At 38.4% G+C, this 12,847-nt stretch overlaps 3 protein-coding genes across 4 annotated transcripts in view; 2 read left to right on the plus strand and 1 right to left on the minus strand.

Moving 5' to 3' along the window:
- ints11 (integrator complex subunit 11) overlaps window positions 1–7,557 on the plus strand; it is a 10,496-nt gene extending 2,939 nt beyond the window's left edge. The window contains exons 9-17 of the mRNA XM_035657315.1: window positions 125–314; window positions 391–474; window positions 560–649; window positions 1,556–1,718; window positions 1,882–1,992; window positions 3,286–3,347; window positions 3,437–3,579; window positions 3,810–3,939; window positions 7,127–7,557. Coding sequence (XP_035513208.1) covers window positions 125–314; window positions 391–474; window positions 560–649; window positions 1,556–1,718; window positions 1,882–1,992; window positions 3,286–3,347; window positions 3,437–3,579; window positions 3,810–3,939; window positions 7,127–7,192 — 1,039 coding nt within the window. The 3' untranslated portion in view covers window positions 7,193–7,557. The remainder of the gene's footprint in view (window positions 1–124; window positions 315–390; window positions 475–559; window positions 650–1,555; window positions 1,719–1,881; window positions 1,993–3,285; window positions 3,348–3,436; window positions 3,580–3,809; window positions 3,940–7,126) is intronic.
- Window positions 7,493–9,394, minus strand: LOC118324840 (lysophosphatidic acid receptor 6). The gene is made up of 2 exons (XM_035657316.1): window positions 9,249–9,394; window positions 7,493–8,690 (listed from the first exon to the last, which is right to left on the minus strand). Exon 2 carries the CDS (start codon window positions 8,591–8,593, stop codon window positions 7,631–7,633), a length of 963 nt encoding a protein of 320 aa, XP_035513209.1. The 5' UTR covers window positions 8,594–8,690; window positions 9,249–9,394; the 3' UTR covers window positions 7,493–7,630.
- Window positions 9,395–10,632: 1,238 nt separating this feature from the next.
- Window positions 10,633–12,603, plus strand: LOC118324506 (PHD and RING finger domain-containing protein 1-like; the record flags this gene model as incomplete). Of its 2 annotated transcripts, XM_035656882.1 has the most annotated exon segments (5): window positions 10,633–11,009; window positions 11,135–11,277; window positions 11,927–12,010; window positions 12,098–12,231; window positions 12,512–12,603. In XM_035656882.1, coding segments are annotated over 4 exon segments (451 nt in total), but the record flags the coding sequence as incomplete, so codon positions are not given.
- Between the last annotated feature and the right edge of the window lie 244 nt (window positions 12,604–12,847).

Consider the following 12,847-nt stretch of genomic DNA (forward strand, 5'->3'; position numbering starts at 1 on the left):
TAAAAACTAAAATAGCTGTATATATTATATAACGCATGATAGAATGATGGTGGTGTATGATCTGTGTCATATTAAGTGGCGGCTCATCGAGCAGACACTATAATTACCTCTTCTCCCCAACCAGGGAGAGGATGAACTTGAAGGCCCCAATCTACTTCTCCACTGGGCTGACGGAGAAAGCTAACCACTATTACAAGCTTTTCATAACATGGACCAACCAGAAGATTCGAAAAACCTTTGTACAAAGAAACATGTTTGAATTTAAGCACATCAAGGCCTTTGACCGCTCCTACGCTGATAACCCCGGGCCTATGGTAGGTAATGTTTTTCCTCCAAAGTGTACATTTCAAAAGGTTCAGGATGAATCTACAACAATTTGTTCACTTTCAGGTGGTGTTTGCCACGCCAGGTATGCTGCATGCCGGTCAGTCCTTGCAGATCTTCAAGAAATGGGCAGGCAATGAGAAGAACATGGTGAGTCTGGAAGATAGAAGGAAATGGGAGATGTTTTTAAAAGTAACGGTGCTTTAAAAACAACTAGCTCTGCTTTGTGTTTTAGGTAATCATGCCTGGATATTGTGTACAAGGAACAATCGGCCACAAGATCCTAAATGGGCAGAGGAAACTGGAGATGGAAGGAAGATCAACAGTAAGGTTTTATTTCCCGTTCATTTGTGTTTTATGGCTTTAATAATTTATTTCAACTCTACAGATAAAGTCACAGATTTTATACCTGGAACTCATCATCATGCATTTTTGCTGTCTTGGCAGAAGTTGGATGTTTAGATTGAATACTGTCTTATCTGTCTGTTAAACACACCAACCAGGAGGTGCTTAGCTTAGCTTAGCATCAAGACTGAAAGCAGGGGGACACAGCTAGCCTGGCTAAGTCCAATGGTAACAAAATCTGCCTACTAGCCTCTAAAGTTAACATCGAATTAATATTTATTAGCTGGGCAGAGTGAAATAGTTTAGCATAGCTTTGGTTGTCTAGAACTCCTGTAAAAGCACAATATACCACCGTTACATTTTAATCAAATAAACAAGTTATACCATGGAAATTAGTAAGAGGTCTTTATGCTAAGCTAAGCTAGCCGTCTACTAGCGCTGGTTTAACATTTGATAAAACAGATATTAGAGAGGTGTTCATCTTCTCGTCTAACTCTCAGAAAGAAAGCCAATAAGAGTATTTCTCGAAATATCAAATGACTCATTTAAAGGCCCAGTGTGTAACATTTAAGAGATTGTATTGGCAGAATTGGAATATAATATTTATAAGTATGTTTTCATTAGTGGATAATCACTGGAAAATAAGATCGTTGTGTTTTTTGTTGCCTTAGAATGAGCTGTTCTATCTATCGAGGAAGTAGGTCTTCTACTGAGTCTGTATGTTTCTACAGTAGCCCAGAACAGACAAACCAAACACTGGCTGTTGCAATCAGCAACTACACCACTAGATGCCAGTAAATCCTACACACTGGACCTTTGAAACTGGGATCCATGTGAAAAACAACACTGGCATAGGGGTTAACTCATTTCTCTGTGATTCTTCCAGTTGGATGTGAAGCTCCAGGTGGAGTACATGTCTTTCAGTGCCCATGCAGATGCGAAGGGCATCATGCAGCTCATTCGTATGGCAGAGCCTCGAAACATGCTGCTGGTCCATGGGGAAGCAGTGAAAATGGAGTTCCTCAAGGGAAAGATTGAACAGGAGTTCAGTAAGTGCATCTCCATCCACAGCTTTAAACAGATTACCAAAGTAGACACATCTCATCAGTCATGTTTGGCTCATTAAAAGTAATTGGTAAATGTTTGCATGCTCATTGCTCACAGCAGGAAGAGAAGGCGTTGACAGTGAATGTTTCTCTTTTTAAATGGCAGGCATCGATTGCTACATGCCGGCAAACGGAGAGACAGTGACTGTGACAACAAACCCCAGTGTCCCTGTGGATATCTCACTCAACCTGCTCAAGAGGGAGATGGCTCTTGGAGGTATGTTTTGTTAATGGTTTAGAAAACTTAGGAATTTGTTTCTTTAGTTTGCACCCTAAGGAGAAATGAAGTGGCTTGTCTGTGGTCACAGTGGTTTAGGTACAGCTGAAACTGTGTAGGCACACAGTAGGCTCCATTTCAGTTTGTTGGGCCTGACATTTTAGTTTCTAGTTTATGTGATTGCAGTGTTTGTTCTTGTACTTCACTCAGCTAGAAATCTTTCCCTCATGCCAAAATGTCACGACCCAATTAGGTGTTATAATGAGAAATGTCATGTGTTATAGTTAAATGACTCATACAAACTCAACTCCTGATCCACACGTGAATAAAATTCAATAAATATCTATCCTACATGTTGGCACCTTACGCCAAAGATTTAAATATAATATCAGTTAATTGATGTTAGTTATAGCCATCAAAGACAATTTTAAACTCTACTACTAACCACTAGTACTACTGCCAGAGCTGCAGCGAGCTGATAATGCGCAGCGCAGTAGATCCTAATCATAAGGTCAGGTATTCCCCATATGTCAAACTGTCACACTTAGACCTTAAAGGGCTGTCCACACCAAGAATGATAACTATAAATATATTGTTATTAGTATATAATTAGAATAACTGTAACTACATCTTTTTAAAGTGGATGCTCCATACCACAACTGTAACAACAACAACAACAGTGGAGAACAATATTGCACTTTCAATCACTTTCAGAGTGATTTGATGAATGATATTGTGGAATACAACTTATTAAATGTCATTTTAGTTAATCATACATAAAAAACATAATTTTACCTGAGACATACTACCAAACACTAATGATTTTTAGTCCTTAATGTCCTTAATGATGGCCTTTAATGGGAGACTACTCTCATTGTTACGTTCTCCTAAGTCCTCTCGTCTTTGAGGAACTTCGTGAACCCATATCCTTCTAGGTTTCTTATTTTTTTCTCTGTGCAACATACAGCCGTAACAGGTCAACAGCGGCCGGCACAACTTTATTGTTCATCCGTGTGTGAATGCTCACATCGTTATAGTTGTAATTATTGTTGTTAGTGTGGGCGGCCCTTAATGTGTGTGTGTGTGTTAATGTGCAGTTAAAATGAGATTATTTGAGCTCTGTATTGGTAGGGACAACTCAGCAGCACTTCAGCATCACCTGTACGCAAATCACCTGTTTTTTTATTTAATATTTTCTTGTTTATTTAGATAGTTAGATAGATAGATAGACTTTATTGATCCCAAGCTGGGAAATTGCATTTATTTATGTTATAATCCATTCTTGTATTAAAGGGCCTCTTCCTGATCCCAAAAAACCTCGCACCATGCATGGAACCCTGATCATGAAAGAAAATGTAAGTCCAGTGTTAACACACACTAGTGGGATTTTGTTGGTCGACAGTTCATGATTGACCTCCTTCTTGTCTTTTCCCCTCGAACACAGAGTCTAAAGCTGGTGTCGTCGGAGCAGGCCCTGAAGGAGCTGGGCCTCAACGAACATCAGTTACGCTTCACCTGCCGCGTGCAGCTCCAGGACCCGCACAGCGACACCGACACACTTCACAGAATCTACACACACCTCAAGAGGTGAGGTAGCACTACAGGAAGAGGAGGGTTAATGGGCATCCTTCGTCTACTTACATATCTGCGTTATTATAGTATATTTGTAATATACTCAAGTGTATACAGTCTGTGTCATTTTGTCAGAATTTTGCGCTCTTTTATTGCTGTATTGAATCATATTTCTATATCACATTTCATTTCTGACATTTAAGATAACGTGTTATATGCCTTGCTTTTGCATTTCTATGCTTCAGTGTGTTAAAAGGTTACACCATCCAGCACCTCCCTGATGGCACAGTCATGGTGGAGTCTATAGTCATCAAAGTCTCCTCCTCCACTGAAGACCCCAACACCAAGGTCCTGTTGCTTTCCTGGAGTTATCAGGTAAAGCAGTTTCATTGTTCATGCTTCACTAATTTAAATTCTACAGCAGCATCTAAATGGCCTTTTAAATGTCTTGCACATTACACTTATGAGTTCAGTTCAGATCTTTATTGCCTAAGAAGAGGATTTATTTCTAGCAGCAAGGAAGCATAAAAACATAAACACAGTAAAAACACAATAAGACAATTGAACTGTCCCACAGTTTTCTGTGGCAGGCCAGAGAGAAGGCCATTACAATATTCATTATTACAGGTTATAAAAGTGTGTCTCTCTGGGTCTGTTTTTTATTGGCAGCCTCTTGTTTTTGGGATATATGAGATTATATTTTTGTGGACACTGAGGTTGAAATTGATAAAGACACCAAGGTTCTTGCTTTTGTTTTAATAGATAAGGAATCAAGATGAGGCCTAATTTTTTGTCCCTTCGCTTTAGCACTGGAACATCACAGCGCTTTAGCTTTAACTTGTGACTTACCCACTGGTGTTTATCCGCAATACATCATATAACTATGTTGATCATTCATGGACAAGGAGATATATAGTTGTGTATTATCCATAACTGTGGTAATGAATTTAGTTTGTATGTATTATGTGTCTGAGGGGTAGGGAGGCCTTGAATTGATCCCTGTGGAATTCCACATGATGTATTGACTGTTTTGGAAACAAATTTTCTTACGCACACATAGTAGCTCCCTTGTTTCCAATCTTTCTAATAAGAAATGTATGATGAACACTGTTGAATGCAGCTCTGAGATCTAGAAGCATAAGAATGGACACCTGGTCATTTTCTTATGTTTGTACTTTGTCATTGACAATTCAACCCAAGAGCTGTTTCGGTATTGTGGTGAGATCTGAGCTTAGAAAGTTATCGAAAGGGCCACAAGCAGTAAGATACTACAACAAGGTACTTATAGCTCTCCATAGTTTCCACCGTTCCTCTGTCAACCATTATCTGAGAAAGTGGTTGTGATGCTTTTCTGAGGTCAATAAGAATATCTTTGGTTTTAGAAGTGATTATCACACCACAAGATCAGTGACCACAGGTCCATCTGATGACTCATTTCCTGGAAAATGACAAACACAGTTGCAGATTGTATCTGTACTATCTTCTGTAGGGCTCAAAACTGTGCGCATAAATAATCGTCTGGGTTTATTATTTATATAGGATATTTGTATAGGCAAAACAATGCAGGTAACCTGTCACCAAGACTGTATATGCAAAAAATGATTACCAAAATCCTTTTTACATTGTAACGTAAGTAAACATTGTCAAAGTAGTCGCATGGTTTAAAGAATAAACATATATGCAGATGAAATTTCTAAATGTGGGACTTGGTGCATCCTGCTTGTATTGTGCAGTATTGTGCACAAAGCAATGATGTAAAAAACCCACCGTGGGCTGTGGTCACACACCTTCATTTAGAACATGTAATCTTTTGCTTTATGTTTCTTACAAGTGGAAGAAAATGTATTTCTGCATTACCACCCAAATACACCATAACAATATGAACTCAAATATTATTTGCTCTGCTGTCATAGATAAATAAAGCCTATAATAGATTTTAATTAATTTGATATATCCTGCATGATAGTTGAGTGATATCCGGCTATGATTGTGTTCAAAGTAAAAGTTGTAGTCCTGTCTCCCTTATTCGTTGCATTATCTTTATTATTAAGAGACATCAGAGTTTATTTTTTACTACAGAAATTGTTGCAGCTCACAGAATCATCACTGATTCAAAAATGTGTTTCCCCAAAAATCATAAAGTTGTATTGACTTTGGTTTCTGCAGAGACAGTTCAAATGTCCTTAAATAAATCAAGCAGCAGAGAAGGAGCGATGATGAAGTAGAAGCTGTTTATTGTACATCTTGTATAATGATTCAAACCCTGCCCACAGGCTTTCCTGTCTCAGAACCTTTTCGCCACAGCACGCGAGTACATTGTTTGGTGAAATCCAGTTGGACCGCACCACTCGGGGGGGTGTCAGTTTTTACATGCCCACACAGTACCGAGGTTTGATGAGCCATAGAAGTGAAAGCATTTGTGTGGGTGGACAGTCTAAGAGAAGGGGGCTTTGAAAGTGACAATCAGATGAGAGTAGAGAGTGTAACCTTTCTGTTGCTCTCACTGCGCAATGGAAGGAGGGTGGTTTATGTGGCTTAATGTGTTCCGTGCTCAAGAGCAAGACAACCAAAGATATGTCTATTTTTGCCTCTTGTTACATCTTTTCCATCTGAACTTCTCTTCATAAAGTGTTTTGATTGCCACAAAACTTAAATCCAAGTTCACTATACTTTAGTTTTTGACGGGAAGCTCACTAAACACATTTGTAAGATTATCAATTGTCAAGGATTCAAAGGTTTATTTGTTTATCACACGCAAGCAAAATGTGCAGTGAAATGCAATGCAATACTGTAAGGATTAGAGTGATATGATTTCAGCTTCTCGAATATAATAATGTTCTGCTTTTCTGTCTTTTATATCATTGTGCACTGAATATATATAAAATTTGAACCGTTGAAAAACAAGCAGCCTGAAGATTGGACTGAAATCATCACAAGCATTTTCACAGTTTTCAGACATTATAGACCACACATATACTGTATCGAAGTGTCCTTGAGCAAGATACTGAACCACAAATGTGTGTGTGTTTCTGTTTGTGATGAGCATTTTCCATCACTGTATGGATGTGTGTGAATGGGTGAATGTGGCATGTATTGTAAAAGCGCTTTGAGTGGTCGGAAGAAAGGCGCTGTACAAGTACGGTCTATTTATCACTGCAATTAATCAAGAATAATTATTAATAATTTGTAGATTAAAGGATAATGTTAGTTGCAGCTTTAATTCACTGTAATATGCAATATATCAGTAATTACCATTCTGGGGTCACAAGTTGAAATGGAAATGACTAATAGGATCTATTAAATAATAATTTGCATACTTTTTTTGTCAAATATTACAAAAATAATTCAAGCAAAACAATCGCCCTGACATATGCAAAAAAACAAGGGGTCGAAAGTAGCAGCTTCTTCATTTGTAAGAAATTGGGGAACTACTTTGATAAACACAGAACTGAACTCTGCTTTCAGTCCTCTGCAGTTATATATTATATATATAGTATTATTTGTGCTGTGTCATTTGTTACATTGCTTCTTTTTGATGTTATGTTCTGGTTTTCTTTGTCAGGATGAGGACTTGGGGAGTTTCCTTTCAACTCTACTGAAAAAAGGGCTTCCGTCTGGACTGTGCTGAAACATCTTTAGTCCCAAAATGGGAACATCTGAAGGGAAATTCTCACTAAAAAAAGAACTCCTGGATCTGGATTTGTGGAGGATGAAAACTACTTCCCAGTGCAGAGAATTTGATATTCTTACCTGTGAAGTTTAACAGCATTTTTTTTCTCCATGTATTGTTGGGATATTGATCCTTAAATGATTCAGTTTTCCTAAATGTATCCAGGCTTCTGCCCCGATTGGCCCATTCTTTTTTGGTGACGTTGCCGGCATCTCATGGACTCATTTATAAAGCGCAAGAAAAATAAGACACTCAAAATCTGATTTCTCCCTTTATTTTGATGTACAAAGCCAATTTGAATAAACATGTTTATAGAAAAGTCACTTTTTTGCAATACAGAAGTTACATTTTCAATGACAATAAAGCATATACAGAGCTATATTAGTAAACGTGCTGTTAACCCTCTTGGTCTACTGTGACGTTATAAACACCCTTGTGCCTCCTGATTTTCCGCCACAGCCATGCCATCTTTAAGCGCTTCCATTTGCAGTGGCTGGTGGTGACAAAGTACAGCACGGGGTCCAGGCATGTGTTGAGGATGACGAGTGCCATGGTGACCCGCCTGGCGTGGTATATGGCGATCATAGCGGAGCAGTTCTGGATTATTTTCAAGCGTACGAGGAGGTGAAGCAGGTACACTATATGGTTGGGCAGGAAGCAGAACAGCATTATAGCCAGGATGGTGTAAATGACCCTCACTGCCTTTTGGGCTGTTTTAGTCTTAATCATTGAAATGCGCCTCGCAGCTACAGGGTAACACACCAGGATGATCAGTGAAGGCAGCAGGGAGCCAAAAGTCAGGCACAGGAGGCTGTATGTCCCCAAACGCGTCTTCCACTCAGTCTGGTTGAAATTCTCAAAGCAGCTCCCAGGTTTGTCTGCATTGGTTTTCAGAGGTCCCATGAGGATAAAGACCAGCATAGCCACTCCAACAGCACACCACAGCACCACACTCACCACCACAGAGCACCAGGGGCTCCGCATCCTCAGATAGGTGTGTGGATATACGGTGGCCATGTAGCGATCCACACAGATGCAAGTCATAAAACAGATGCTCATGTAGATGTTGGCGAAGTACAGAATCCCGGTGATACGGCAGGCGACATCCTCAAAGACCCAGTTGTTTCCTCTGAGGTGATAGTCGATCCTAAAGGGTAGAGTGCAGAGGATGACGATGTCTGACACAGCCAGATTGCTGATGTACACACTGAAGGCCGTGCGAGGTCTGGTCCTGAAGGTGAAGGCGAAGAGGGCAGCCAGATTTCCTGGTAAACCTACAACTAAAGCTAGGATGTAGACCGCTGGGAAGAGGTAGTACTGGTACTCTTCTGAATGGGCACTGCAGTTGAGGTCTGTCATTGCAGGTTTGAGTGTTTTGTCAGTGTAGTTAAATCAAAGTCAGACGGCGTAGGTTGATTCTCATAAACGCTGCTGCGTTGCAGGAGGGTTTCTGTGACTGTAGCAACACAAACATGTTTCCATTCAGAGTTTTTCCACTTTTACTTTAACATTACCTTGGAAACAAATCTTGTACTCAGTTAAAAACATTTTCAGTCTTTTTTATTCTGCTTTTAATATATTATTTTTGTTCCAGAAGCTGACTACATTATTCTGTTTTGTTCAGGTTTATGGAAACAAAGGGGAAAAGCTAGTGTGGACAATTCTACACTTAATACGATACGTGTACTCACATGTATAATCACCACTTAACATTCATCTAAAAAAACAAAAAAGACCACTAAACTGGAAGTAACTGACAATGAAAGCCACACTTTCACTAGCGTTGTTGAGACATGAAATGTGTCACATGATTTACTTGATGAACATACTTGAATCCTGAGCACTAAATCAGCTGTACGATGTTGAAGCGTTTTCACCCCATTTTGAGGAATTACAGCTTTCAGAAATATTAGATTTCTATATGTAAATTCTTAACAGAATCTAAAACTAGATTAAATATAGTTAAAGTTAAAAAAACAACAGACAATCATTTTGGGAGAAAAAACACACTTACCAGGTTGCTTAGAGACTCCTTTCCCTGATCTCCAAATGCAGAAAGCTACACTGCATCTCGAACACTCGTGAGATAAAAGCAGTGTTTTGTTGCTCCTCTCAGAAAACAGTGAGTATATAACACGCTGCTCTTTTTTCAAGCCTCTTAATTTCCTGTTTCAGTGAACTGTAGGTGGAGAGTTGAGGGAGGTGCATAGCATGACTTCTTTTATCACCCACCCCAGTGCAGTATATTAAAGATAAATAATGATTATATTCATTGAAAACTTTTAAATGTAACAGTAAAAATGTATCTGAAAACAAACACATAACTTCCTCATTCCCGTACCACCAAAACACAAAAGCAATCAACCAAATTACTAAAAGGCTGTCTCTGAAATATGTAAAATATGGAGATTAATATTAATATTAACATAATTTATAATAGAAATAAATGTGCCCTTATTGAAGAAATGTTTTTCTGTTACACATCCTATATGACAATATATATGCATCAATGTTTCCTACCTCTGTCACCCAATCCTGAAAAAGAGGCTCTCCAGTTCATTAGAAGAGTTTTTGCCATCTGGGTCCAGACCTTCAAAGATTGCAAAAAAATAGATTAAAAAAAGCCTCTCTATAAATAAAGGTTTGGACAGAACACAACTCTAATCATTTTGGGGCATGTACTCACACCGCCCCCACATTTCCAGCATTTTACATTATCTTTTTGATGAGTGTTCTTATAATTTCTGTTTTTAGTTCGTTATAATCACACAAAATGCCCATAGAGGTCAACCATACTTCACATTTCTCTTATATATAAGGCCTTACATGTTTGAGGTTCTTATTTACAAGGTTACGCAGTTTCTAAGTCATGGGCGTGCAGAGCTAAATGAAGTATTTGTATTAGTTAAGAGTATATCTTAAACTAAGGGATTTTCATGCAAGATATGGATACTATATTAGATATTACATTTACTTTGTGTGCACAGAATCCAAATCTTGTGCAAACAAGATAAAACTTGTGCGTACGCAAAATATCTTAATAATGTGCATGATGTATGAGCTAAAATAATGAAAACTAGATTGTGATACATATCCTCCAAGAGACAAGGCCTCAAGATCAGATAATAAAGCAGGACCTTGTCATAAGAGCTGATATTGTGCTTTAGTTTATTAAATTTACCAGAATCAGAATCAGAATTAGGTTTATTACCTAGGAGGAATGTGTCCTGTGTGCATAAAACACACAAAAATCACACCGAAAAATAAAGTACCTTGTTGATAATCCAGATTTTGTAGTTTGTAGTAATATTTTAGATACTGTTTTCACAAATTCATTTTTATTTTAAGCAAAAAGTGTTGTGCAAGTGAATTTGATGCTTTTATTTTGAAGGACCCAGAGGGGAAGTGTGTCGTGTAGCGCGGAACAAAATTAAAAGCAGCAGTTTTAGTTGAGATACTAATTATAATGGCTTTATATGAAATATGCTGTAACACCCGTAGCTAAAACCTCAATAATGTTTGCCTACACTGACTGAAGGGCTTCGCGATAGTCTCAGTTACGTTGCAACAGCATGTAACTTCACGTTAACGTAGCTAAGTTAGCCAGCTAACTAGAAACAGCTTGTAATGTGAACAAAAAACAAAAAACTGCGACACACCAACCTGAAGTCGAGTTGTAACGTTATCACATTTTGTTTATGACCGTGTCGTAGCTACAAAACTGAGGATAAAGTGGTTTTATGCCTCGTGTTGGACACTCCTCGTGTCTTTAACTGTGTGTAAATAACTTCAGTGTGGCACATGGTCACTGTTGATTATACTCTTGTTTAAGTGGCACAACAGCTGTTTTAAAACCTCCTATATACACATACTTCCTTGACAAGTAACTTAATATTACAGATATGGATGAGTCCACAGCAGATTTCATGCCACACTCAGATAAATGTTCTATCTGCCTGAGTCCCTTTGACGAGCAAGCAGTGGCCTCTCTGGAGAGCTGTCAGCATGTCTTTTGCCTTGAATGTATTCTCCAATGGTCCCAGGTAAACCTACACTCCACCTGGCAATATGTCAAATACTGTCATTTTTTATTCAATAACTGTCTATACTAATAGTTTCAATCAATATCTGGAAGTTAATTTGTGTTTTTAAAACAGAAAAGTGTAATTGTCCATCTTTAATGGATCTTTGTTTTGAGCTAAATATGTAAAGACACATGACAGAATATCATTTAAAATCTTAAAATGCATTTCAGATGAGAGCTGAATTGTGAGTCTTTTGACAGTTATTCAGCTTTTTTATACTAATAGATTGTCTCTTCAGTCTTTTATCAAGCAAAATTGCTTCTCAGATTTGAACATTTTCAGATTTTCTCTGTTTTATATCATTGTTAATGTAATATATTTGCAGTTTACAGTAGACATAAGTCATCTTTAAATGCCGCCCTGGGGTGTTGAAGCTATGTGAAGCTAATGTTTTGCAATTTTCTAAAATTTTATAGGCATAACGATTAATGAATTCATCAAAAAAAACCAGCAAATAATGTGACAATGAAAATAATCCTTACTTGGAGTGAGATGCATGAGCCTCCACTGGGATACATTCAATTACAGTATCTCATATTCAGGATCTGGATCACATAAAAAGACAAAAAAAGGACAATTGTTTTTCTTGAAACATTTTGTTCCTCAGACAGCCAACACTTGCCCAGTGGATCGGATCAGTTTTGCTTTCATCCACCAGAGACGGTGTCCTGGAGGGGACATTGAAAAGAAGGTGATTATTTGCTGTGGAAGCTTTCTATCTGAGTATTTAGAAATATGTGGACAGTGTCGAGAAGCTGAACTGTTTGTGCTGTTGCAGATCAAAGTGAGGACGCAGAAAAAGACGACTGATGATGGCGATGAAGAGGAGGAGAGCAACGCGTTTATCTGCGAGGAATGTGGACGCAGTGACCGCAGACACCGACTGCTAGTGTGCACACAGTGTGATTCAGGGTACGGAGTTACAGGGCACTTTGAAGTTACACATCTGGTCATGATTCCACTCTCAGATGCTCCTAATGTGGTCTTTAATGATCAGAACATACCAGTGTTCATTGTACTCAGAGCAGTAGCATTATTTTGAGTACAATAGTGAATTGTACTCGACTCACTTTGACTATTTTTAAACTAATGTTTAATATCACTCAAACACCTACATACTGTGTTGCAGCTGCTGGAAATACCGGTTAAAAGGTATTTAATCGCAGATCTCTGGTTGTACTTATTGTTCCAGCTATCACATGGACTGCTTGACCCCATCATTAAACATCGGCCCTGAAGGAGACTGGATCTGTCCTGAGTGTGCCGTCGTTCCTCAGCATACAGGTAAAGCTGTGTGGTGGTCAGCTAAAGTAGTCACCCACTTTGTTCTGCACAAGAACAGATTGTGGAAATGGTAGCCCTTCTTTAAAGGATCACAAGTCCATTTAAAATTAGTTCCTGTAAATAAACTCTGGAAATCAGTGTTTAAAAAAGGAAACGACAAAACAAACCAAAAAAATGTTAAATAAGTTTATACCACACTGACGTTAACTGACAAGACTATTATCACAGCCTGTGAAGGTGTGCA

Source organism: Morone saxatilis, unplaced genomic scaffold (genome assembly GCF_004916995.1).
Source record: "Morone saxatilis isolate NCDOM2014 unplaced genomic scaffold, NCSU_SB_2.0 Contig15, whole genome shotgun sequence".
NCBI classification, from domain to species: Eukaryota; Metazoa; Chordata; class Actinopteri; family Moronidae; genus Morone; species Morone saxatilis.

Bases quoted from the DNA above. Each gene is read 5' to 3' on its own strand.
- LOC118324840 (XM_035657316.1), bottom strand. From the start codon at position 8,593: ATGACAGACCTCAACTGCAGTGCCCATTCAGAAGAGTACCAGTACTAC.